Source organism: Oncorhynchus keta, unplaced genomic scaffold (genome assembly GCF_023373465.1).
Source record: "Oncorhynchus keta strain PuntledgeMale-10-30-2019 unplaced genomic scaffold, Oket_V2 Un_contig_3981_pilon_pilon, whole genome shotgun sequence".
NCBI lineage: Eukaryota > Metazoa > Chordata > Actinopteri > Salmoniformes > Salmonidae > Oncorhynchus > Oncorhynchus keta.
Window position 1 is genome coordinate 25,001 of NW_026287538.1, and position 15,330 is coordinate 40,330.

Here is a 15,330-nt window from a genome sequence, read left to right on the forward strand (position 1 = left end):
TGGTGTGTATCAGTACCCCTCCAGTGGCTAGGTGTATGTCAGTACCCCTCCAGTGGCTTGGTGTATATCAGTAGCCCTCCAGTGGCTTGGTGTATGTCAGTACCCCTCCAGTGGCTTGGTGTATGTCAGTACCCCTCCAGTGGCTTGGTGTATCAGTACCCCTCCAGTGGCTTGGTGTATGTCAGTACCCCTCCAGTGGCTTGGTGTATGTCAGTACCCCTCCAGTGGCTTGGTGTATCAGTACCCCTCCAGTGGCTTGGTGTATGTCAGTACCCCTCCAGTGGCTTGGTGTATGTCAGTACCCCTCCAGTGGCTTGGTGTATGTCAGTACCCCTCCAGTGGCTTGGTGTATGTCAGTAGCCCTCCAGTGGCTTGGTGTCAGTACCCCTCCAGTGGCTTGTGTGTGTATCAGTACCCCTCCAGTGGCTTGGTGTGTATCAGTACCCCTCCAGTGGCTTGGTGTATGTCAGTACCCCTCCAGTGGCTTGGTGTATGTCAGTACCCCTCCAGTGGCTTGGTGTATGTCAGTACCCCTCCAGTGGCTTGGTGTATGTCAGTACCCCTCCAGTGGCTTGGTGTATGTCAGTACCCCTCCAGTGGCTTGGTGGTGTCAGTACCCCTCAGTATGTCCCCTCAGTGGCTTGGTGTATGTCAGTAGTACCCCTCCAGTGGCTTGGTGTATGTCAGTACCCCTCCAGTGGCTTGGTGTATGTCAGTACCCCTCCAGTGGCTTGGTGTATCAGTACCCCTCCAGTGGCTTGGTGTATGTCAGTACCCCTCCAGTGGCTTGGTGTGTATGTCAGTACCCCTCCAGTGGCTTGGTGTGTATCAGTACCCCTCCAGTGGCTTGGTGTATGTCAGTACCCCTCCAGTGGCTTGGTGTATGTCAGTACCCCTCCAGTGGCTTGGTGTATCAGTACCCCTCCAGTGGCTTGGTGTATGTCAGTACCCCTCCAGTGGCTTGGTGTCAGTACCCCTCCAGTGGCTTGGTGTATGTCAGTACCCCTCCAGTGGCTTGGTGTGTATCAGTACCCCTCCAGTGGCTTGGTGTGTATCAGTACCCCTCCAGTGGCTTGGTGTGTATCAGTACCCCTCCAGTGGCTTGGTGTGTATCAGTAGCCCTCCAGTGGCTTGGTGTATGTCAGTACCCCTCCAGTGGCTTGGTGTATGTCAGTACCCCTCCAGTGGCTTGGTGTGTATCAGTACCCCTCCAGTGGCTTGGTGTATGGTAGTAGTCCACAAATGCTTCTTCACCTTTTCTCCTTTCTTTCATCCCTACTGATCTGTAAATAATGGATTTATTAAAGTAAAATGGTGGATGTCTACTGAGCATTCACTTTAGTGTGTTTAGTTCTCTCTGATCAACAGCACCACTATTTGCCCATATGGTCCTTCTATAGTGGTGTAAACTCACCCTCCAGTGGCAGAGCGAGAGTCTAAAATCTCACATTGTTATCATTTCAAATAGCCTAAATCTCTCTGGCCTAATTGTGTGGTGGTGGCATGTGGTCAAGATCATTTGTGGGATCCGTTTATTCGACCCATAGTCATATCCCCAGCAAATCATTTTTGTCTCAAATGGACATGTGTTTTTGGTCTGTATCTCTAATGCCATTAGAGATACAGGGTTAGGTCATGAAGTACATATGAGAGGACATTCTGGGCTTTTCAATGATATCATGTGTGGGGGGTGTCACCCTGATAATCAAAATAACCCCCATCCCAATTAGCACATCTTATGGTGTAATTGTGTAATGATCATTTTTGACAGTTTGATATTCAAATTGTTTCTTATAGGTCAATTTTTAGTTTGGTGAGTTTTCAGAGCAGTGTAATAAATACATGAAATAAGAGCTACATAAAAGCTGGTTAATTACTTGTAATCTGTTATGTTTACTGTAATGTTAACTTTTTATATATTTCCAGTCAACCGAGTTTTAATGGCCACTACAGTCCAGATACAGTCCAAAAAACAATATATGTGTTCACATTTTTCCTTTGTAACATGTTTTTTGCACCTCAAACCGTTATCTGATGTTTAAAATATATATATATATATAAAAATTCCAAAACGTGTTTTTACTGGGACTCAGGATAGAAGTCAGCGAATTTGAATTTTACTGCGCAGAAGGCAACGAAGAGGTTGTTTGAGGGGTACAAATGGGTCATGGCTAGCAAACCCTAAATATATTTTCTAACCGTAATCTAATTCTAACCTGCACGTTAATTTTCCTAACCTGCTGCGTAAATTCTCCTAGACTGCAACGAAAAGTCACATCTGACAAAAGCTGTATCCCGTTTAGTCAGAACCGGTCAAAGGGGCGGTCCTGTCAAATCACAAAGTTCCCATCATGCCATGAATTGATACAACTATACACATGCTTCTCGTCTCTCATTCCCAGACAGAGAACGTTACCCAAAACCATGGCCTGCTCAGAACTGGGTAAACTTTCTCCTTCTTTTAAAATTAAAAATATATATATTGTAGCTAGCTTTAGTTAATGTAGTTTAGAGACTGAGTAGTCTATGTTGAAGCACAAGTTTGAGAATAGTGTTTATGCTGCGTGGTCAATATCCAATTGAATTGTTTCTTGCGTCGTGCTAGACAGGCTAGGTAGGCTAGCTACAACTAGCATGCCACAAAAACATGCTTCCATTTTAGTTAGCAACGGGTTACAACGGGCTACAAAGGAGCAATAACCTATCGATAACGTCTCAGTGGAGTCAACATATTTACCGATATTTGAAAAGCAAGCTTCGTTTCACAGTGGTGCCATTCAATCAATCTCTATAACTTTGTCACCGTTTTGTCTCTTAATTCTACACACACAGCACTGTTGAGTGTGTCCGACAAGTCTGGACTTCTGGACTTTGCCAAAAGACTGGTGAACGTGGGACTGTCACTCGTCGCATCAGGTGGCACCGCCAAAACCCTGCGCGATGCAGGACTGGCTGTTCGGTAGGTGTAACCGTTTGCATACATTTCCAATATCTCATCTATCCTTGTTGATAGTGTTCAGCCACCAACGTTCTCTTGTGCTAATGCTCAAACGATTCAATGTTATGCTGATAACAATGTATTCCTTTAAGTCACCTTACTGTTTGGAACTTCAAAGAGTAGGTCTATCTAGTATTCTGCAGTCATTGACCACCTTTCAGATGAGTGGCATTCCCAGCCTCTAAATGCAATTGAGAATGTGTGCCACTGAATCACCTAACATCCATCTATCTCCCTTTTGTTCCAGGGATGTGTCTGAGCTGACTGGCCATCCAGAGATGCTTGGTGGGAGGGTGAAGACCCTGCATCCTGCTGTACATGGGGGCATCTTGGCCCGGCACACCCCTTCAGACAAGGCTGACATGGAGAAACTGGGCTACAGTCTGGTTAGGTAAGAGACAGGGAAGTAGGTTAAATTAGGCTCTAGACATTGATCTAAGCTCAGATCTGTTTTCCTCAATAGTTAAGAGTAGGACTTGTCCATCTAAGTCAACTTTTCTATACTTTTTCCCCCCAGAGCCACTACTGCTTTAATGTGGTTTTTAGGGGTCTTTGAAAAACAGCCTTTGTATGAATGAGCAGACCTAAAACACCATGCATGTGATCGGGCACAAGACTGTTAGATTTAGCCCTAATGCAGGGCAGTACGGTTGTAAAGTGGGGAAACTTCGAAGTATGCGTTGCTAATCTAATAACCGGCTGACTCAAATGCTGCTGCATCTGCACACATCTGATCGTGTTACACACTTTACATTTTTTGGGAGTCTGATTGGCTGTTTAAGCTGCCTATTTGACATTCATGGAATGCGATTGGCTTTGAGGAGAAAGTGTGCAATGCATACAGCCTCTGAAATAAACCATGAATTCTCTTTGGATCCTATGGGCACATATGTTTAACAATTTGGGTTCAAGGCTGCAAAATGTGACCTGTTTAATTGACACATGTTCCCATTTACAAAAGTCAAAACTTCACCCTTTTTTTCTTTGTAAGATATTGTTACTCGTTGAGTCATCTAGGGCACACGCTATGTGGGAGATTGAACAGCCACGCTACTCATTATTTCAAATTGCCTAGATGGTTAGAGAAACATAGTGAAATGCATTGCATTTCTTGACTTGTATTGCTTTCCTTTGCCGGTCTTTGACCAGGGTGGTGGTGTGTAACCTTTACCCGTTTGTGAAGACTATCTCCAACACTAATATGACTGTGGAAGATGCAGTGGAACAGATTGATATTGGTGAGTGGAATGTTAAAGTTGCAATAACTTTAAAAAAAATTTTTGTCCGACCTGACCAAATTCACACAATTGTTCTCATTGAAAGCAAGTATAAGAAGCGGTAGATCTGTTCTATGTGCACTATTTCTATGCTTTCTGTGAAGTTTTGCTTTTGCTGCTTTTACTTTCAGTTTTGTACACCAGCTGGAAATACAATATTTGGGGTTATGGAAAAATAATTCACAGCGGTTTAGATGGTACAATGATTCTCTACCATATACTTGCTTCTTTTGGCACACAAACTGAATTTAGGCGAACAAATAGAATTTTAGCAACCAGGAAATGGTGGCGCAATTCATTCATATTGCACCTTTTAAGGCCAGCTTTACATTTTACTTTCTGAAGTCTGTTCTATAACCTGAAATGCCCTAGGTTGCCATGGTGATTACCCTGTTTGACCCTGGCTGTGTCCTCAGGTGGGGTAACCCTGCTCCGAGCAGCGGCCAAGAACCACGCCCGCGTAACCATTGTGTGCGACCCTGCCGACTACCAGCTGGTCGCTGTGGAGATGGAGGGTTCTGAGGGTAAAGACACGACCCTGGACACCCGCAAGACTCTGGCCCTGAAGGTAACGAGGGCAACTTGAAAGCACGGGTTGAAAGTGGACTTTTTTTTTACATGGTCCTTTTTGTCTCGTGTATATCAATCTACTTTCTGGACAAGTTGGGAATGGTGAGATCTAGTGTAACTTCCATGTGCTCTCCTTCTGCCTTCCTGTTGAGACATGTCTGTCAACCTCAACTGTGAACAGAGAGAATGTTGAGTGATAGAGAAATGATGCTATCAGGAACCAAACTGGACATAGACACAACTGAAGTCTTAAGAGACTCTTCAGTAGTAGCAAATCGGACAACTGGGGAAGGCCTCATACTGTGTCTTTGACAGATTATTGACCCTCTGTTAAAAGGATCAATTTGCACAATTGTAGACCAGATACCATGGAGTCTATATAGTCAAAAAGCACAATTGCAATCAGGTCATTGGGTTTTTGTTTAATTGATTGTTTGTTGGTTAATGCGAGGTAAAGTTCAGAGTCCACAACCTCCCATCTTGTCCTTGGGGCCATGTTGTTCAGGTCAGCCCTCAGTATTCTATTGATCCAGTATCTCTGGACATTGTAAATATGCTACTGGAACTGCCCTTTATATAGTTTGCTTGCTTGATTGTTTTTGTTCTACCTTGTTGTTTTAATATTACATTGTTATTGATTACTGCATTGTTGGTTAGCTTGCAAAAAATCATTTCACTGTACTTGTGCATTTGACATTGAGTCTTGAGACTACATGGAGTAGAATGGATACATTTAGCACATGGTGTCTCTTGTGAAGGCATTACAAATCTTACAGTGATAGTTTGTATTAAAGCTGCCTCCAGATAAAACTATAGAAGCCCATGTTGGCTTTGATCATGGAATAGGTTACAATGCTGTCTGGTTCAGCTGTTTACCCTGGGCTATGTTCATTAGGGAACACCGTAGAAAAACATTTTGCAGCGGTAAACATATATGTGCATTTCCTATTGGACAACAAGGTTTTCCCTTCCTGTTTCAGTCCCTTTTCTTCCATGTATTGCCTAATGAACAGGATCCTGGTGTCTGCTATCTAGTTGTCCTCATTCTCTCTCCCAGGCCTTTACTCACACGGCTCAGTATGATGAGGCCATCGCAGACTACTTCCGGGGCCAGTACAGCAGTGGGGTATCCCAGCTGCCCCTGCGCTACGGCATGAACCCCCACCAAGCCCCCGCCCAGCTCTACACCCTGCGCCCCACCCTCCCCCTCACAGGTAGGCTTCCCACCCCCCCTCATTGTGTAGCCAGCAGTCTCAGAAATGACAATAGGGAAACATTGTCAACCCTAATTTTAATTGGTGTCATATGTTCAACTGAAACCGTCCAGGCGGACTTTGGGGACCTTGTCCTGTCTAGGTAGACTAACTGTATTGACCCTCCCTTCTCTCCATTCCATTCCTGCCTCTGTCAGTGGTAAATGGTTCTCCTGGGTTCATTAACCTTTGTGATGCCCTGAACGCCTGGCAGCTGGTCCGAGAGCTGAAGAGTGCCCTGGGCATGCCCTCTGCCACCTCCTTCAAACACGTCAGCCCTGCAGGTTAGACACACAGAGCTTCCAATGCATATACCAACAAGATTGCAAGGAATCCCAGTAACATTGACCTAGGCTGTCTTCTCCCTCTCTAGGGGCTGCGGTGGGTGTTCCTCTGAGTGATGAGGAGGCCAAGGTGTGTATGGTGAATGACATGCTGAAGAACCTGACCCCACTGGCTACAGCCTACGCCCGGGCTAGAGGGTCAGACAGGATGTCCTCCTTCGGCGACTTCATCGCTCTGTCTGACGTGTGTGACGTCCCCACTGCCAAGATCATATCCAGAGAGGTAGGGCTTCCCAGGTGTTGTGTGTCTGTCCTGGGTGTTTCCTGCATTTCCAACCCCTGTCTATCATTCTCAGGTCTCTGATGGCATCATCGCCCCTGGTTACGAGGAAGAGGCCCTCAGAATCCTGTCCAAGAAGAAGAATGGAAACTACTGTGTTCTCCAGGTATGGTTGGACATGGAAAAGCAGTTGGTGATCATCCTATGTTGCAGCCTTTCCTAGAAAAAATAAGTTTGAAGTTTATTTGAATCTTCTCACCGGTTGGGGGTGCTGCATGTCTAAATCTGTCAGATGGACCCAGCCTATGAGCCAGACGAGCCAGAGGTCAGAGTTCTCTTTGGCCTCCACCTCAAACAGAAGAGGAATGGAGCTGTCATTGACAAGGATCTCTTCAGCAACGTCGTCTCCAAGGGCGCGGTGAGTCTTTGTGGTTTGTGCGTGTCTTGATAGTGTGTGAGATGCTCACTGATGACCTGTTCTGACCTTTTGTCGGTCTCCTGTTTAAGCTGTCGGTGGAGGCGCTGCGTGACCTGATCGTGGCCAGCATCACAGTGAAGTACACCCAGTCCAACTCTGTCTGCTATGCCAAGGATGGACAGGTAACCAACCTGGAGAGGGAGGAGACATGGGAGGTTCCTGTTGAAATAGTGTTTGGGCACTGAGTTTCCCCTTGTTGTCACCTACATCCTTGTTTACCTTTTTCCAAAGGAATTTTGAAACATTCAACACTATGTACTGTGGTTTTTCTGGGTCACAATCCGTCTCCTCTCCCTGTGTACCAGGTGATTGGGATCGGTGCGGGTCAGCAGTCTCGTATCCACTGCACGCGGCTGGCAGGGGACAAGGCTGATAACTGGTGGCTGAGGCACCACCCGCGGGTGTTGGGCATGAGGTTCAGGAGTGGAGTGAAGCGGGCGGAGATGGCCAATGCCATCGATCAGTATGTCAGCGGCACCATCGGAGAGGTGAGGGGTCAGAGGTCAATTAGGGACATGCACTCTACGCATCTGAAATGGTTGTTGTCGGATGTACAGTTCTGCTGTATGTTTTGTGTAGGTTCCTACTGTAGGTGTCTGTCTATTTAAAAAATCAAATTCCAGATGAGTCTGTCCTGCTCTCTAACTCCTCTGTGTTCAGGGTCCAGACCTGGCAGTATGGAAGGCCATGTATGAGGAGGTCCCAGAGCCTCTGGATGAGACTGAGAAGAGGAACTGGCTGAGCTCTCTACAGGCTGTAGCCCTCAGCTCTGACGCCTTCTTCCCCTTCAGAGACAACGTGGACCGTGCCAAACGGGTAAACACTGCTGAATTATTACTTTTCACTAGTCTAAGATGGCCGACTTTCTGCTTTTGGTTCTTTAGTTGGTCTCTAGCCTTCTAGTACCTTCCAAGGTCTTTTCTGTTTGACGCCCACATGGACTGATTATTCTGAGGTGTCTGTCTCTGTAGAGTGGTGTGGAGTACATTGCTGCCCCGGCTGGGTCCACAGCTGACGAGGTGGTGATCAATGCCTGTAATGAGCAGGGCATCACCCTGGTGCACACCAACCTGAGACTCTTCCACCACTGAATACCTGGAGTGGCTGTCATACAACGCTGCCTGACACACCACACACTATTATGGCCCTGAGTAACATGTAGCCATGTCTGTCTACATGTTGGAGGTCCACTAACTGCTCTAGAATAGTGATCAACAAAGGTACTAACATAGTATTATTTCCACTGAGACATTCCTGTCCTACGGTTATCATGCACAAACAGCATCATGCTGAGGATCATTCAGATTCCGTTACATTCCGAGCTTACTTTCATAGTTGTATCTAAGTTACAATGTTACTGTCTGGAAGGTCACGTTTTACCATGAAATAAACCAACGTTTCTTGAGAAATCCTGTGGAGTGTGTGTGTATATGCAAACACTATTTTACGTTATAGCAATATTAAGCTGAAAGTCAGGGACTGACTACTACACTAACATGGAATTGTTTTATGATGGTCATACCATGGACCATTTAGCTATTTGAATTTTAGGATGCTTCTAGGTATCAAAAATATTTAAAGTTTTGAAATTGCCCTTTACTCTATTATAGCTCATAGAAACACATTGAGTAACACACATAAATGGCTTAGACAGTCTTAGACCGTTTTCATTGTTGTCCAGAAGACCGTAAAACACCAGAATCTGCTCCAAGTGATTTTAATCTAAGAAATGTTTCCAAGTATTCCCACGCATAATAGAAAAAGGTAAGCTAGGTTTGAAGTGGTTTAAGTGCACAAAATATGTTTTGGGAGATGAACACCTTTTGTTAAACTACCTCCATACTTTAATTAATTTGAATGGGTTACCTTTAGACAAGTCCTGTGACACTTGTGGGGGTTGTAGAGAACACCTTCCACTGCAGATGGTTGACATACAATGCCCTCAAAGTATTCACACCCCTGTACCTTCCCACATTTTGTTACAGCCTGAATTTAAAATGGATTAAATTGACGTGTTTGTTGTTGTCACTGGCCTACACACAATACCCTAAAATGTTTGAAGTGGAATTGTTTTTCAATTATATATTTTACAAATTTAAAAAGGAGCGATGTATTGAGTAGAGTATTCAACCACTTATGGAAGTTCAGGAGTAAAAATATGCACTAGTGGCATGGACTTGTGAGTGCACTGATGGTGCCGAACAACCTCATCTCTGTACCCCCACGTACAATTATTACCTCTAAGGTCGTGCAGTGAATTTCCAACAGATTCAACCAGAAAGACCAGGGAGGTTTTCCAATGCTTTGCAAAGGGCACCTATTGGTAAATACAATTCCAAGACCTTGAATATCCCTGAGCATGGTGACGTTCTTAATTACACTTTGGATGGTGTATCAATACACCCAGTCACTACAAAGATACAGGCATCCTTCCTAACTCAGTTGCTGGAGAGGAAGGAAACCGCTCAAGATTTCACCAGAAGGTCAACTGGGACTTTTCTACAGTTTATTGGCTGTGATAAGAACTGGGGACGGATCAACATGGTTGATGGCGTGAAAAGGAAGCCTGTCCAGGAATATTTTCTCTCCAACATGCATCCTGTTTGCACCAGTAATACTGCAGTAACTTTTGGTCCTGAATACAAAGTGCTATATTTGGGGCAAATCCAACACATTACTGAGTACCACTCTCCATATTTTCAAGCATAGTGGTGGCTGCATCATGGTCTGGTTATGCTTGTAATTGTTAAGGACTGGGGAGTTTCAGGATAAAGACGGGAGCTAAAGCACAGGGAAAATCCTTAACCTGGTTGTCTGCTTTCCACCAGACACTGGGAGATGAATTCACCTTTCAGCAGAACTATAACCTAAAACACAAGGCCAAGTCTACACTGGAGTTGCTTACCAAGAAGACACTGAATGTTCCTGAATGATCGAGTTACAGTTTTGACATAAATCTGCTTGAAGATCTATTTCAAGATATAAATGGTTGTCTAGCAATGATCAACAACCAACTTGTCAGAGCTTGGAGAATAAAAAAAAATAAAAAAAATGTGCAAATGTCATACAATCCAGGTGTGGAAAGCACTTAGAGACTTACAGCTGTAAATTGCTGCCAAAGATGATTCTAACATGTATTGACTCAGGGGTGGGAATACTTGTGAAAAAAAAAAACGTTTTCACTTTGTAGTTCTGGGGTATTTGTGTGTAGATGGGTGACCCATTATCTAACCTGTGTTGAATTCAGGCTGTAACACAACATGTGGAATAAGTCCAGGGGTATGAATACATTCTGTTGGAATAAGTCCAGGGGTATGAATACATTCATTCAGGGGTATGAATATATTCTGTTGGAATAAGAATACATTCCAGGGGTATGAATACATTCTGATGGAATAAGTCCAGGGGTATGAATACATTCTGTTGGAATAAGTCCAGAATACATTCTCCAGGGGTATGAATACATTCTGATGGAATAAGGGGTATGAATACATTCTGAGTCCAGGGGGAATACAGTCCAGGGGTATGAATACATTCTGTTGGAATAAGTACCAGGGGTATGAATACATTCTGATGGAATAAGTCCAGGGGTATGAATACATTCTGTTGGAATAAGTCAGGGGTATGAATACATTCTGAAGGAATAAGTCAGGGGTATGAATACATTCTGAAGGAATAAGTCCAGGGGTATGAATACATTCTGAAGGAATAAGTCCAGGGGTATGAATACATTCTGAAGGAATAAGTCCAGGGGTATGAATACATTCTGTAAGTGGAATAAGTCCAGGGGTATGAATACATTCTGATGGAATAAGTCCAGGGGTATGAATACATTCTGAAGGAATAAGAATCCAGTCCAGGGTATGAATACATTCTGAAGGAATAAGTCCAGGGGTATGAATACATTCTGAAGGAATAAGTCCAGGGGTATGAATACATTCTGAAGGAATTCAGGGGTATGAATACATTCTGATGGAATAAGTCCAGGGGTATGAATACATTCTGTTGGAATAAGTCCAGGGGTATGAATACATTCTGAAGGAATAAGTCCAGGGGTATGAATACATTCTGAAGGAATAAGTCCAGGGGTATGAATACATTCTGAAGGAATAAGCCAGGGGTATGAATACATTCTGAAGGAATAAGTCTGAATACATTCTGAAGGGAATAAGTCAGGGTATGAATACATTCTGAAGGAATAAGTCCAGGGGTATGAATACATTCTGAAGGAATAAGTCCAGGGGTATGAATACATTCTGTTGGAATAAGTCCAGGGGTATGAATACATTCTGAAGGAATAAGTCCAGGGGTATGAATACATTCTGAAGGAATAAGTCCAGGGGTATGAATACATTCTGAAGGCACTGCAGGGATTCAGACGCAGCCCACACAAAAACAACTGATCTCTAGTTTATACTGACAGATTTTGATGGGGATTTATTTATTATGTTACGTAGATTTACACTGGTGCATCAATCTATGTATAAACAGTTATTCAAGAAACAAAGGCAATTCATGATGTTCTTTTCAACTTTATCAAAACAAGGGAATCTCCATCAAACTTTGGCACCTTTTAGTACAAAAATAAAACCAGAACAAAGTCGACACCCCAGGTCTCACATTCACACAACAATGCTGTGATTAAAGGGATAAATAAAATGCATTAAAGAGTTTCAAAATTACAACAACTCAGTGTCCATCACACAGGCAGTGCTACCCCTGTCTACACAGAGGCTACAGAAAAAGCTAAATGATTTCAAACACTTGTCGACATGGCAACTACACCAACATTCTCTCAAAACAGTGCTTTTGATTTCAGACGGTTTTAGATTTTATAGAAGTAAAACAAAAGAATAATAAATGATTAGGACAAACGGTAATACTGGACAGGTAGTCTTGGAAATGTATCATTTGTAAAAGACAAGCACATCTGAACTGTTAACAAGCACTTCAAACACATACCTTCAGGGACAGGGGAAGATTTTAATCTCTTTAAGGCACGAACACAAGGAATGTTCCTTTTGACCTCTTAAGTGTCTCAAAGGGAAATGACAACAGACAACTTAACCAACATTCTGACAGTGTGCAGGGGGTTCTCTAAAGACTAGGAAGGCATGGACCTACAGTATGTAGGTGTGTTAGATATGGTTAAGGGAAATGACAACAGACAACTTAACCAACATTCTGACAGTGTGCAGGGGGTTCTCTTAAGACTAGGAAGGCATGGACCTACAGTATGTAGGTGTGTTAGATATGGTTAAGCTGATCAGTAAGGCACCAATGTGTTAGTTCAGGTCTGTCTCTGACTGGACAGGGGGACCTCCTCTTCAAGGAGACTTGACAGACCATGGGTAAGGAAGAGGAGATTGATCTTTTACTCCAGGGGATTCTGGGGGATGTGTCCTTCTGCCAGTGCGTCTGCCAGTAGTTCAGGTCGAAGGCATTCGATGGGGCACTGGATGTTCTGCAGAAGGAGACAGACAGACAAGAGGTCAGTATGGGTCCAACCTCAGCATGGGGATTTCAAGTTCTAATCCAACACATTTTCTCAGTTGTCTTTTGAGAGCGTAGTCTATGACTCACCACTTTGCGTAGTGTGTTGGTGGGGTCCCTGTATCGGACGGGCTGCAGCAGACTAGAGTCCACCTCAGCACCTGGTCTACGACAGTTCTCACAACGCCAGCCCTGAGAGGAGGACAAGCATTACATTTACACACGTTGGTCATTCAGCAGGTGCTTGCCCAAGTTGCATTCAACTAAGGTCGGTAAGACAAGCATTAGCCATTAGCAGTAAAAGTGACCTGTTGTCCTCCGTAGCAGGTGCAGGTACAGATGGCTCCCAGGTATTCTTTCTGCCACTGGTTACCAATCTGGTACATCTTCCCATCGTCATAGCAGGTGGACTCATCTGAATCACACACACAGGCAGACATGGAGGAGGTCACACAGGCAGACATTGATGAGGTCACACAGGCAGACATTGATGAGGTCACACAGGCAGACATGGATGAGGTCACACAGGCAGACATGGAGGGAGGTCACACAGGCAGACATTGATGAAGTCACACAGGCAGACATGGAGGAGGTCACACAGGCAGACATGGATGAGGTCACACAGGCAGACATGGGGGGAGGTCACACAGGCAGACATGGAGGAGGTCACACAGGCAGACATGGAGGAGGTCACACAGGCAGACATGGATGAGGTCACACAGGCAGACATGGATGAGGTCACACAGGCAGACATGGATGAGGTCACACAGGCAGACATTGATGAGGTCACACAGACAGACATGGATGAGGTCACACAGGCAGACATGGATGAGGTCACACAGGCAGACATGGATGAGGTCACACAGGCAGACATTGATGAGGTCCCACAGGCAGACATTGATGAGGTCACACAGGCAGACATGGATGAGGTCACACAGGCAGACATGGATGAGGTCACACAGGCAGACATTGATGAGGTCACACAGGCAGACATGGATGAGGTCACACAGGCAGACATGGATGAGGTCACACAGGCAGACATTGATGAGGTCACACAGGCAGACATGGATGAGGTCACACAGGCAGACATGGATGAGGTCACACAGGCACACGGGATGAGGTCACACAGGCAGACATTGATGAGGTCACACAGGCAGACATTGATGAGGTCACACAGGCAGACATTGATGAGGTCACACAGGCAGACATTGATGAGGTCACACAGGCAGACATTGATGAGGTCACACAGGCAGACATTGATGAGGTCACACAGGCAGACATTGATGAGGTCACACAGGCAGACATGGATGAGGTCACACAGGCAGACATGGATGAGGTCACACAGGCAGACATGGATGAGGTCACACAGGCAGACATGGATGAGGTCACACAGGCAGACATTGATGAGGTCACACAGGCAGACATTGATGAGGTCACACAGGCAGACATTGATGAGGTCACACAGACAGACATTGATGAGGTCACACAGACAGACATTGATGAGGTCACACAGACAGACATTGATGAGGTCACACAGACAGACATTGATGAGGTCACACAGACAGACATTGATGAGGTCACACAGACAGACATTGATGAGGTCACACAGACAGACATTGATGAGGTCACACAGACAGACATTGATGAGGTCACACAGGCAGACATTGATGAGGTCACACAGACAGACATTGATGAGGTCACACAGACAGACATTGATGAGGTCACACAGACAGACATTGATGAGGTCACACAGACAGACATTGATGAGGTCACACAGACAGACATTGATGAGGTCCCACAGACAGACATTGATGAGGTCCCACAGACAGACATTGATGAGGTCACACAGACAGACATTGATGAGGTCACACAGACAGACATTGATGAGGTCACACAGACAGACATTGATGAGGTCACACAGACAGACATTGATGAGGTCACACAGGCAGACATTGATGAGGTCACACAGACAGACATTGATGAGGTCACACAGACAGACATTGATGAGGTCACACAGACAGACATTGATGAGGTCACACAGACAGACATTGATGAGGTCACACAGACAGACATTGATGAGGTCATTGATGAGGTCCCACAGACAGACATTGATGAGGTCACACAGACAGACATTGATGAGGTCACACAGGCAGACATTGATGAGGTCACACAGACAGACATTGATGAGGTCACACAGACAGACATTGATGAGGTCACACAGACAGACATTGATGAGGTCACACAGACAGACATTGATGAGGTCACACAGACAGACATTGATGAGGTCACACAGACAGACATTGATGAGGTCCCACAGGCAGACATTGATGAGGTCACACAGGCAGACATTGATGAGGTCACACAGACAGACATTGATGAGGTCACACAGACAGACATTGATGAGGTCACACAGGCAGACATTGGAACTGTATTGTGTTGTATTCTGACCTGCTGCCAGAGAAGTTCTGTGTTCTTCCTTTAATATCCAAACAAGTGCAGGTGGTGACTGATGTTAAAGTGCTACTTACGTGGTTCACACTTGAACTCTCCCTTCCCGTTGCCCAGGCAGGTGCAGCTCATCATGGGGCCCTTCTCCTCCTGACGCTCCCATTTCTCCCCGATACGGTAGTTGTTACCTCCATCATGACACCACTCTGTTGATGGACAGGGAGCGCGAGAGAGGGGGGAGATATAGAG

The 15,330-nt window shown here is 45.0% G+C and overlaps 2 protein-coding genes, 1 long non-coding RNA gene and 1 pseudogene across 53 annotated transcripts in view; 3 read left to right on the plus strand and 1 right to left on the minus strand.

Annotated features, from left to right (window-relative positions):
* The first annotated feature begins 2,277 nt into the window (after positions 1-2,277).
* LOC118376138 (bifunctional purine biosynthesis protein ATIC) lies at positions 2,278-8,549 on the plus strand. The gene is made up of 14 exons (XM_052509031.1): positions 2,278-2,443; positions 2,833-2,959; positions 3,246-3,389; positions 4,148-4,236; positions 4,692-4,843; positions 5,903-6,059; positions 6,257-6,382; positions 6,472-6,665; positions 6,739-6,828; positions 6,955-7,080; positions 7,170-7,262; positions 7,446-7,628; positions 7,801-7,956; positions 8,112-8,549. The coding sequence occupies exons 1-14, from the start codon at positions 2,425-2,427 to the stop codon at positions 8,229-8,231; spliced, it is 1,776 nt and encodes a 591-aa protein (XP_052364991.1). The 5' UTR covers positions 2,278-2,424; the 3' UTR covers positions 8,232-8,549.
* Positions 8,550-10,796: 2,247 nt separating this feature from the next.
* Positions 10,797-11,730, plus strand: LOC127924379 (uncharacterized). The gene is made up of 2 exons (XR_008117759.1): positions 10,797-10,912; positions 11,469-11,730. It is a non-coding gene; the product is annotated as an uncharacterized LOC127924379 (long non-coding RNA).
* LOC118376144 (fibronectin-like) overlaps positions 11,653-15,330 on the minus strand; it is a 35,488-nt pseudogene continuing 31,810 nt past the window's right edge. Inside the window, exons 39-42 of the transcript XR_008117753.1 lie at positions 15,162-15,287; positions 12,942-13,048; positions 12,724-12,825; positions 11,653-12,604 (exon numbers count right to left, since the gene is read on the minus strand). The product of XR_008117753.1 is annotated as a fibronectin-like (transcript). The remainder of the gene's footprint in view (positions 12,605-12,723; positions 12,826-12,941; positions 13,049-15,161; positions 15,288-15,330) is intronic.
* Positions 13,024-15,172, plus strand: LOC127924377 (clumping factor A-like). Of its 50 annotated transcripts, none has more exons than XM_052509040.1 (7): positions 13,024-13,152; positions 13,275-13,490; positions 13,539-13,730; positions 13,922-14,401; positions 14,474-14,713; positions 14,750-14,917; positions 14,990-15,172. In XM_052509040.1, the coding sequence occupies exons 1-7, from the start codon at positions 13,072-13,074 to the stop codon at positions 15,113-15,115; spliced, it is 1,503 nt and encodes a 500-aa protein (XP_052365000.1). In that variant the 5' UTR covers positions 13,024-13,071; the 3' UTR covers positions 15,116-15,172. The 50 variants fall into 50 exon arrangements, with proteins under 50 accessions (XP_052365000.1, XP_052365001.1, XP_052365002.1 ...); XM_052509041.1 differs by having other exon boundaries at positions 14,750-14,893; positions 14,966-15,172; XM_052509042.1 differs by having other exon boundaries at positions 14,750-14,869; positions 14,966-15,172.